We start from the raw sequence: 12,011 nt of genomic DNA on the forward strand, positions 1-12,011 counted from the left end.
GCGCTGGGTAATTAGCTGACAAGTCAAGAGACCCTTGTTATGGCCCTTCAGTTTGATGAGAACACTCTACAGGGCTGTTTGCAGCAGCTACCCACCATAAAGGCCTATTACTCTATCAGTGTTATATGAAAATAGACATTTTAATAAATGATTCTTTGCTTATTTATATTTAAGGCTCCCTTGCATGACTTCACATTCAGTCTCTCTGCATCAAAGCATGTCATTTTGTTTTAACCCTTTAGTTATTTATGCATTTTAGTTTTACAGCTACATTCTATAAATAATCAATGAAAACGTTATGAAGAACAACATTAATGGCTAATTATTAGTTTAAATAATTTATGCACACAAAAATGATACATATTCAGATGTTTTTCTCCTATCTAAGTACGCTGATTTTCTTGCTTTTACATTATTATATATTGTATCCTTTAGATGTTGGATTGTTGGTTAAATAAGAGAAGAATACATTTGGCTCTCAGAAATTGTGCTGCAGGTTTTTCACTATATTTTGATATTTGATATATTAAACATATTTAGTGAATCAGAAAAAGCACATTTCTATAAATGATTGTTATTAGTTGCAGCACCAATATTCTGCATTGATTCTATGTATGTAAATGAGATTATTTTGGATCTCTGATCAGCAAACTCCGGCTGAAATACTTTCAAAACACCAGCTGTAACTTGAGTTTCACATGTGGATAGCCTGGTCAAGTAAAATCTAAACACTTAGATTTACCTAAGAAAATGTTTGTTTTGTATTATTGATTCAGTAGTAGTCTCTTGTTTTATTTGTATTGGTTTTCTATTATATTCTATGGATCTTGAATTGGTAAGTCATTAACATCGCTGGTCTAAGTTTATGTCTCTACTTGATGAACTACTGACGATGATCATTAGACCCTCATGAGTTTGACCTAGTGTGTGAGTTTACTACTATTGCACTATTCATTCTTCAAACCAAAAACACGTTAAAATAACCGTTGACTTTCTGACGAGGGAACCAGAAGTGGTCAAATACTAAGTCGTAGAAGTTTCACCATTTCAAATGGTAAATAAAGGTAACATATGTGATCTGAAACACGCCTCTCATTGTGCTCTACTTAGCTGAGCTTAAGCCTTAACGGCAACAAAGCCACATAAGTCAACAGGCTCATTTCAGATTTTGCTGCAGGCTGTTGAAGCAGAATCAGTGAGACGTATAGTCAGGTTTTGTATGGAAATCAGCAGTTAATCACAGTATTTTGATGCCAAATATAACCAATGTTTAATATAGTCATTTATTGAGTTCCTATGAATCCATCCACAGTAAAATCTCTGAAAAAAAACAAAAAACTGTAGAAGTATCAGTTTATCTGGTTTTATTATTTATAGGTAATGTTGGAGTAAAATTTACATTTTTGATTCCTTCTCTCTTATATCCAATACAAATATTGTCATTTAGAGAATTTATTTGCACAGGTTTTAGACCTTCAATAATGCCAACACAAACATATTTTAACAAAACAATTGTGAGAAATATAAATAATACGTTTCGTTAGAGAATAAAACTAAACGTTTCATTTTACCCAAGCACATATCTGCAAATAGTACAAATATTATTTTCAGAGCTTTTTGGTAAGGTGTAAACAGCATTTTAAGTTGATGGAGACTACATTTTTATATGACCTGGCAACACCAGAATTGAATGTCATCTTGGACCGCCCCCCCCTGCTGTGACTCACCCTGTTGAATACGGGAAGCATCATGTAGAGCTTCTCCTCCTGCTCCTTCTGGGTCATGTGTCGAGGAGGGTGGCACAGCTCGGAGAAGAGGCGTCGCAGGTGCATCAGGCCCAGCGCGTTGTCCTGGGGGCTGCACTCCTCCTGCCTCGGCCGGCCCATGATCCTTTTCACCATGTTCATCTTGAGCGGCTTTGTCAGGGCAAATGCAGCCCTGTAGGTGGAAGAGAGGAGTATTCAGACATGTCTTAAAGCAACTTGATACTCGATAAGTTTGTTTTCTTTTGGTAAACATAGAAAGAGGTTTTGTTGAGTATCATAACAGCTCTACTGTACTGAAAATGTGCTCCGTGAACAAGATCCACATTAACATTAATAGGGCGTGGCAATGTGATGAAAATATCAATATTTTCATATTTTCAGTCAAATATCAGAATCACTTTTGCTACAACATCTTTGCATTCACACTATTCACAAAGGGAGATCTTTGGTAAAAAGAAAAAAATCATCAGTATTGTGGATAAAATCACAAAGTTTGTGAGTGAAAACAATTTAACAGCTAGTCTGGTAAGTTCAGCAAATGACATCACTTTAATGGTGCATTTAAAAAACTGATTAAAAGACAAGACACATGAGGTTCAAGATATTAAGAAGTCAAAAATGTAATATTTAATAGAAAACAAGATGGTCTTCTCTAAAACTTTCTTTAAAATACATGTGATTGAGCTGGCTTATTAATTCTAACTTCTTTCATTTTAACTTTTCTGCTACAAGCTAACCACCATTGTTCCCTTATAAACATCTCATGTCAGTAAAACAGCAAATATTCTGCTCATTCTCAGATTCATATAGCTATTTCATTCTCATCTGCTACATGTCTCCATGCTTTAATGTTCAAAAAACTCTTTATTTGTCTCATACTGCCTGTGCTGCAGCACCTCTTTTCACCCTCTGTCTGAAACCAGAGCCCAGTCTGTTGTGATTGGTCATCCGCCTAAAGATGTCAGAAATGTCCTGCCCTTTAGTATATCATGTACAATATGTTGGAGCGGTGGCCAATAGAATTGTGTGTGTTACATAGTGATGTCATTGTGTTACAGAAGTAAACAAAGGAGTCCAATAAAGGCGTTTCAGAGAGAAAAGTTGGAATTTCAGTTTTTACAGAACATCTACAGGCACAAAAACCTATATAACACACTAAAGGAAAGGGGAAAACCCAAAAAGCATAACAGGGCCCCTTTGAAAGCAAATTAATAAAAGCTACAACAACTAGTTGCTTGTGACGTGGTATATATTTAGCCATTAATTCCACAAATCAATTTCTCAGCCTATCTTTAAGATGGTTGCTAGGAGACTTCGCAGAACTGCAGTGCTTGCATATGGCACAGATAAACATACGCTGAGGAAAAACTACTTCAACAACCAGAAATAGTGCAACAAAGGAGCTCATCCATCTCTCACTGTAACTTGCCAAAGGGCACAATGACAGTGGTGTTTGTGGGAAAAACAAAACAAAACAAATCTCTCATTTATTTTCCCTTAACGAGGTATGAGTGTTTGGGGTTGCTTGACATTTTAGAAAGAAAAACTCTCCAAAATAGATGTATAAAAACTACTCGGACTCTTTCCTTTTTGTTTCATTTAAACACTGCTACATCTTACACAATAATTATCATTGTACATTTTGTAACATCATAGCACACTGGCTCTAAGACTTGGACCCTTTCACACTGTAAAGGTGGAGAATTAGCAACTGCAAGCTCTAACTTATGTTAAAATCATATTTTGCTCGTGAGATTGCTTAAATGACTGCATACTGCAAGACATTTGCTCCGAAAATGTGATTTCCAGTAATATACAGTAAAATGGTTACAAAGGTCCATCACGTTTTTATCAAAAGCGCTCTCACTTTAGACATTAAACCAAAAGCCTCTGCTTTATGGCTATTCAAAACAATTATGATAAGAAATCTTAAAAATAAAAGCTCAAAACTATTCACAGTGTGGGGAAAAAGTGTTCTCATGGCTACAGAAGGGCAAATAAGATAACTTTGACACCTTTAATTCAAACCAAGCATAAGTCTCTTTAATATCAATGTTATACTATGTAATAATAGGTGACAGGGCCTTTAAATTAAAATAGAACGAGTAAACAATGGAACACATCAGGAAGGACTTCAAAATTAATACCCAGTTAATTCCAAAATGCTGGTAAAATTTGATTTCAACCAGAAGTCACTAGTTCTGAAACCGAAACATGGATAGTCTTTGTCTCTGTGGCAGATGTACTTTAGGACACATTCTGAAAGCCATCCAGAACAATATATAGGTGTAAATAGGCCATATGACGTTCACTTTATTATACTTTAAAACGGGGACAAGCAGGAACTCTTTATGTTAAAACATTTTCATTTTCGCATAAGCAATAAATGGATTCTCAAAATAGAGGCTATTATTTTTATGTTGATCGTTTTATCGATGCAGCTCTGCTCAAAGGTTTGCTATGAGGACCATCTCTTCAGCTACTTATTAAGACTAAACCAATCTGGATTCAAACCAGCCACCCTCAGGCTAACCGCCCCTCTGAGCATGCTCATTCACTCTTGGCAAGCTTTTCTCTCTGTTGGCTGTTTGGAAATCAGATTTTATTGTTGTGATATCACAAGAGATTTTTGTGTATTCATAAAGTAGTTTATAGAAACGCCAGTATGCCAAATGATTTTTGAATAATGTTGCTCATACTCGCTGTTGGCTCAAATGTATTCCCTCTCTTTATGAAAACAACCACCCAATGTTGTTCTATGCTTGTGTCAATGTATGTTTTTTATTAAAAAGGTTCTTTTTTTGGCAAACACTTTTATTTCCAATAAGCACCCCATTCTTTAAGTCATTAACAAGTCAACCAATATAATATACAATTAGGGCTGTGCAATTAATCGTATTTTAATCTCGATTACGATTTTGGCTTGCAACGATTACGAAAACAACGTAATCAAAATAAAACGATTATTTTGCTGCGTTCCCTTTCACAATGATGCTCTCAATTAGTCTTGCGTTATACATCCTGCCCGCACGTGCACTTTCCCCCCTCCCTAACCCCTCGATTCCACCAGGTCCATCTGCGTCGCGTCAGGCTGCGCCGCGGTTTTGGTCCGGCATCCTCCGGCGTCATACCCTACCGGGCGCATTTCGGGCACGTTTCAGGAGCGTTTCAGAAGCATTTTCAGAAGCGGAGCGTCTTGCCTGCCGGCTCGCAGTTTTTGTTGATTTGGGACATATTTCCTGGACAGGCTACTTTGTACAGACAAAGTTAATAATAACTGTAATAGTCCAGTTATAAATTACATGAATCAAAGATGTATTGCTGTATTTTAGTGGTAAAAAAATGCATTCATCAACATAATTATTCTATATATATAATTTACAGAGTGCCTGTAAACCGGAGGAGAACGCCGGCATTTCTCCTCCTACTTGAAAGACTACGGAGGGATAGGGTCTGCAAAATTTGTTTATTTTGGGGATGGGCCGGATGCTCTGCCGGTTCCACTTCCTGCCCGGCGCCTCTGCAACGCCTCGCGTCGCGTCGAAAACGCGGCCGCCACGCGGCCGTCACGCGGCCGCCACGCGGCCGCCACGCGGCCGTCACGCGGCCGCCACGCGGCCGTAACGCGACGCAGACGGACCCGGTGGAATCTAGGGGTCAGCCCTCTCGGCCCGGTTGTGTTGTGACTTGCAGTCTGTTTAATAAATCCATATAAACACGTTACAAGGGAAGCTTTAGTTGCCGTGTCTTTATTCTCCGGTCTCTAGCGTACAGTCAACTTTCACTAACCTCGTCAAGCCGGATTATTTTTATATTATTTATTTAAATGTATTATTTATTCCATTAATTTTTTTATTGGTTTTTCAGTTGAATTATACTTAAAGCTCAGGGTATTCAACTGTTAAAAATATACTGTTGAAATTGTTATTTTCATTTGTTTTAAAGTTCAATAAATGGATGTTTTCTAAGTCAATGGATAATCGTTTTTTAATAATCGTGATATCAATATTCACCAAAGATAATCGTGATTATGATTTTTGGCATAAGCGAGCAGCCTAATACTATATATTCAATGTAATGGTCAATGGAATTAAATTCTCATTTTGGTTATCCAGGGACCTTACCCTAACAGCTTATCTTTGCATTCATTAAACACACAATATTAAATACAGTAAATCAGTCCTGAAACAGAGAAAACGCACATATTTAATGACCTTATGACCTTTCCCCTAGAACCTATAACATACCACACTTTGGCTACTGTTTCATAACTCCAACCAATGCAATTATCTTGTTTTTTTAGTAGGTGTTCCCATAATTCAGCCTTTTGTTAAGTGCTTCCCTGCTAAAGTACTGCCTGGCCATGACTGGCAGCTCGTCAACCTACTCCTCCTGTCCCTCTCATCCTTTTAGAACTGTCATAAAAGACAGCAAGAACGTGTGAAGATACATGGCGGCAGAGACAGACGGCTACAAAGGCGCTTCCGAGTGTTATCCTGATTTACGGGAATGTGGCACTAACAAAATTACTCCAGACTGAAGGCTTTAGTAACTCATTTTGCCCACGCAGCAAAGCTGTCCTCTATGTGAACTCACACTAAAACGACAATTTCCATTTGCTTCACTTTCCTCTGAAGTGTACAGCCTGTGCCTGAGAATTCTTCCCTGACCCTTCACCTGGTCATTGCTTTGATTTGTAACTACCGCAGTCATGCTTTGAGTTGCATAATCAGTTCTTTCGCATCAATGTTGTGGGCTCCTTTCCCCAATTCGAAAGACCTTACTTTTTGTAAGTAAAAGAAAATGAACCCCAGATATGTGGGGTTAATCTCAGACACGTTGTAGACACATGATGGAGATCAAAGAAGACCTGAAAGGCTCACGGTTTGACGTTTACAATACAGCCTGTGTTGGCGCAGATATACTCAACAATTCAGCTTTTACTCACCAACAGCTCTGTCTTCCTGAGATAAGGCATTAGAGCAAGCCCTACAGCACGTATCCTCACAAAACAACCAAATTATACCACTGTCAGCTGCAGACACTGATAAAGTTTGGTGACGGGGAATTTTTGTTTTAAGCGACAGGCCTTTAGACGGTAATAGTAAACCAGTCCAATTTTGATGCATGTTCAAGGATGTCAACTACATTTAAAGGTGAACTTACTTATATATAAAAGGGATACATAAAACAAATCAAATGTATGTGAAAGTATGCGACTGTGAAGGAGTGCTTTCGTCATTTAATCAGAGGGTTGTGGGTTTGATCCAACCACCCTATGGTCAACATGTCGATGTAATCCTTGGGCAAGATACTTAACCACGAGTGGCCAATGCCAATGGCATGGCCAACGGTGTGTGAGTGTGTGTGAATGTTAGCTTCCTTGAGCAGTGGGCACCTTGCACCTCTGTATGAATGAGGTGTGAATGAATGGGTGAATGATGACTTGTAAATGTAAAGCGCTTTGAGGGGTCGTAAAGACCGGACAAAGAGCTATATAAATACAGTCCATTTACGATTTAAAAACATATTTTAAATATACAGTACATTTGTATTATGCAGCAAGTGCATTTAGGTGTTAGAAAAACACTTCTCTATTCAGTATTGACTTGCACGCTTTGCTTTCGCTCCATTTATTAGAGGAAGTGACTGCGGAACATGAAGTCCATTTAGCCACAGGAAGTTGCAAGGCATGTCTGATTAACTGCGGCTACTGATTTAAACTTATTCAGCCATAATCTATTTAGTTGGGGGGGGGGGGAATGAAAAACTACTGTGGGTCTAATCATGAGCAGATGCATCCAGGGTGGTGGTTTGGCATAGAATTAATTATTTATCCGAATTTGTTTTGCTTAAGTTACATTTGTTATCAACAAACACCAAACAAATGTTATGAGAGTGCTAACTCATACAGTATACGCTGACCTTGTGAGTGTTTCACAAAACTAGGGTCTTGTTTTAAGAATAAAATGACCAAAAGAGATTTTTTTCTTTGTGCATATGTGGCTAAAAACACACATTTAACCACCACCTTCCATATTTGTTTTTTTAACAAAACGTTTGGAAGCCCATTGAAGCTTACCAGTGAGAAGTAGCCATTGCTTTAATATGAACCAATTATTTATCCCTAGCACGCGCTTCATTTATGAAATTACAAGTTCATATCTATTTTAGCACAATGAGGAGCTATTCTCAGCAGCTGAATCAGCTGCCTGCCATGCTAACGTCCTTCCCCTTTCTGTGTCAGGCAAGTATCTTGTTTGCCCATTGCCTTTCGTTCATAGCATTATAATCCACGGACAAAGTCTTTATCATAAATAAAACAAATTCTCCACTGGATACATGGACCATTAGTTGTTGTAAAGACAGAAAAGGGCACATATTTATCTCACATTTAGCTAATCAGCCACCAGCAGTGGGGTTATGAGGTGGTCAGAGGTGCTAGCTTCAGCAGCATCAGCAGGAAAGCCAGTCTTCAGCTGACAGCTAAACTCAGGCTGGGCCACGGTTTGGTGAAAAGCTGCCAATCAGGGAGAAAATCTTGCTGGATGTCAGAAATGTAGATTCCAAAAGCAGAAGTGGTTGGTCTGTGGACATTTTAAAAATATCCAGCCCAGTGGGCCAAGATCCTAAGTCATTGTTTTAGGATGCTAGTTTCACTTTTAAACAAAAAGCAGACAGGAATGATGGAGTTAAAAGACAGGCATGGGATAGTCTCAGTGGTTGTTCACTCACTAGAACAGTTCTAGGCTAAGAGTCATTATGCATGTGAACTGCAAAATAGAATGCCCTTTTTTGTGACACATTATATATATGTGTACATTTTAAGACATGTTTGGTGTCTCTACGGTTGTGTCCTTGTAATAAAAATAAATCTCAAAAGTTAGACTTGGCAAACAAATAAATAAAGGTCAATCAGATATCAGCCTTATCAAGCTTTAGGGAAATATGGCAGTAGAGCTACATCACATAGAAGAGCAAAGTCATTTTTTGTTTTGATCAATAAGGCAAGAGTTTTGTCATCTAGGTACTACATTTTCAACGATAAGCGATGTCAAACGATCTCTGTCATTGAGCTCAGAAGGTGATTCATTCACCAAGGAAGTAAGAAAATTAAAGGAGAACCTTTTCCAGGGAGGAAACCGTGGATCGTTTTTCATAGATTTTGACAACATTTCTATCAATTACAGAAACATTGTAGTCGCCAAAATAACAAAGACATTCCAACATTTAGACAAGCTGTAAACAAGCAAACCGGCATACTGTCAGATTACCTACCAAATGTAAGGACTTTTGAAATGTCAGTAATTAAGTTATCAGTGCACAGAAAATTACACAAAGCCCGAGATGAAGTGGTCAAATGTCTTGTTTTGTCCACAACTCAAAGATCTTAAGGCATTGAGGAGTAGAGAAACCAGGTGGAAAAGAAAAATATCAAGTTGAAATCGTTGCAGCTTTAACTACATGAATATGGTAAGTGAACAATTAATCACAGAGCTTTATTAACCAGAAATTGACAAAGATTCTAATAAAATTCTAATAAATTGGAAGTATCCTCAAACTGTATTCAAGCTATGACAGCCGACCTATCTTTCATGCTATAATGAAGCCTCACCTCAGATCAGAGCCAGCATTATCTGTGAACAATGCTGACTGTGAACACTAGTGTACTGAGCCCTGTGTAACAGAGAGTCAGTGAAGCGAACACGAGTGCTGAGAGAGCGGAGCGCAGCAGGGCCGGGACCACAAACTGGGGCAAACACATGTCATACGACTCAGCATAAGGCTGAGATGGAAAATCAACAAAAAGAAAGCCAGGGATCTGCAGACAAAACGCACAATTACACCTCACTCCACCTACTTGGTAAGCAGTGAGCGCGTCATGAAAACCACACAATCAATCTAGCGTTGTTAGTTGTGTCAGCTAGGTGACATTTTCTGTTTTCATTACCTCTCGTCTCCACAAGGACATTGTACCTTTTAGAAAAATGACCTCTATTTATGTTGATTTATGTTGGCTGGATGACTACAAAAGAAATGTGTTTTGGGAAAGGAAACTTTGTTTGTAACATATTTTATCTGCAAAGAAAGCGAGTGAAAGCATAATATGTTGTTTAAGGCTAAGTCTTAAAATAACCTAATTTGTAAAGTTTTTGAGCAATGTAACTTCATTTTGGGTGTTTGGTAAAGTCATGAGGGTTGGGCGATTTCTGTGCAAGACAAAAAAATTAAGAAATCAGTCAATCATTCAAATAATGAAGGCCTTAGACACTTTTTCTTTAGTTGTGTCTTCCTTCTGTTGGTGCAACTTTACTTACTTAGAGAGGAGTAAAGCTTTACACCTGAAAGACACATTTTGTTTTTGAGTGGCTTCCTGAAGCCTCGTCTAAGATGAGAGGGTAACTCATAATTATCAAGCCTAATGATCCTACACTGAAAATAGGGCTGCTCGATTATGGCAAAAATCATAATCTCGATTATTTGGGTCAATAATTGATATCACGATTATTAAAAACGATTATCCATTTACTTTGAAAACATCCATTTATTGAAAAAGATAATTTGAACAGTATGTTTTTAACAGTTGATTACCCTGAACTTTAAGTATAATTCAACTGAAAAACCAATTAAAAAAAAAAAATAATAATAATTAAAAAACTAAAATAATAATAATAACAAAATAATCATTTTATTTCGATTACGTTGTTTTCGTAATCATTGCAAGCCAAAATCGTAATTGCGATTAAAATATGATTAATTGAGCAGCCCTAACTGAAAATACAAAACGTTCTATTGGGCGCCAGCTGGGCACTTGCAGTCGTTTATAGCTGTACATGGACAAATATCATTAAATCATCTTCTGTTGCTAAGGTTTAACTCCTCTTCTTAAAAATGTATCCACCCTTACAAATACTGGTATTAACTGGTTAATGTTATTGAAAGTTTGGCATCAAATGTGTTTAAACATATTGGCATGATTTAGTTGTATTCAAGTGGACATGATCCACCCTTTAGTTTCAGATCAGAAAACATAGCCAGTAAAAACAAAAACATTCCGACACCTTTGGCAACACAACACTCTCACTTCCTTCTGAGATATTAGGCCATCTTATCTTTTGAATGGAAATACCTGAAGGAGGCAGGAAACGGTTCAGAGGGACTAAGAATTGCAAGTACAAGCTATTTAGAATCCTAGCAAAGTGACAACATTATACCTTGCTGGCCCATTACTCATCTCTCTGCCCTGATGTGAATTTGAATGTCCAGCAGGATGAGCATGGGAAACCCACTGCGCCATTATCATACAAACTAAATGCTAATCATCCCTTTAAGAGTGCTAGACCATGTCTTTGTCGAGTCATGAGAAATACAGTTTACAGGGAAAACAGCATCAAACCCTTTCTCGTCTTGGCTGAACTGAAGGAAATGAGTCAATGGCATCGCTGGAATGTCAACTCCTATGCAACCAAGCTTGCTTTCTTGGCCCTCCGGTCTTTTTCAAAGCATTCTCTTTAAGCGGACGCCAGCTTCAATGAACGTCTCGCAGACTAAGCACTAACTCCTGGGAGATGAAGGCAGCCATTGCCCTGGAAAAGCCAAACTCTTCAAAGGCTTGTGTGGTTGTTCCTCTGGAGGAAGTGATGTAATCACAGAAATGTCTCCTGTCTGACAGTTTACCGGGGAGCTCCATGGAGAAGAGAAGAAAAAAATGGGTTGACAGGAGTTACCAAACTTCTAAAACAAAATGCAAATTTTGAGAAAAATAAAAGGCTATGTAGGCGGTGTTGAATTCAGCCAAAAAGAGTCCCTTCTGCAAGCCATTGTGACACACAACCATTATATACCTGTCTTTATTACAAGCAAATGGAAGACAAATATCTTCTAATACCCAGAGGCAATGTAATCATCACTACTTAAGAGATGAGCTTGAAGCATTGTTGATTTACAGTGACAATGCTACAAAAGAGCAGATTCTAACTGCTGAAGCGCGTCTTTGAAGAACAGCTGATGCACGAGCGTAAACAAGAACCAGAAGGCAGGAAATCAATTCATGCCAAACAAGTCCGGACAGGAACAGAACTGACAGCCTCCTCGTTGGATATCTATTTAGACCTTCAGTATGCCTTGGGTGTCATCATCACGGGCTATTACCACCAGCCTAATTGTTGTGAATTCAACATGTGTCTCTGTTCTGCTAGCTGTTTTGGCAGATAAACATGTCTTACTGTAAATGATAAGTTTACA

At 38.1% G+C, this 12,011-nt stretch overlaps 1 protein-coding gene across 4 annotated transcripts in view; it reads right to left on the reverse strand.

Moving 5' to 3' along the window:
* The window catches only part of wdfy3 (WD repeat and FYVE domain containing 3), a 120,239-nt gene that overhangs the window by 98,834 nt on the left and 9,394 nt on the right, over positions 1-12,011 (reverse strand). For all 4 annotated transcript variants that reach the window (XM_034117710.1, XM_034117711.1, XM_034117709.1 and 1 more), the window contains exon 2: positions 1,728-1,938. In XM_034117710.1, coding sequence (XP_033973601.1) covers positions 1,728-1,907 — 180 coding nt within the window. In that variant the 5' untranslated portion in view covers positions 1,908-1,938. The remainder of the gene's footprint in view (positions 1-1,727; positions 1,939-12,011) is intronic.

The sequence above is a fragment of the Trematomus bernacchii genome, unplaced genomic scaffold (genome assembly GCF_902827165.1).
Source record: "Trematomus bernacchii unplaced genomic scaffold, fTreBer1.1, whole genome shotgun sequence".
NCBI lineage: Eukaryota > Metazoa > Chordata > Actinopteri > Perciformes > Nototheniidae > Trematomus > Trematomus bernacchii.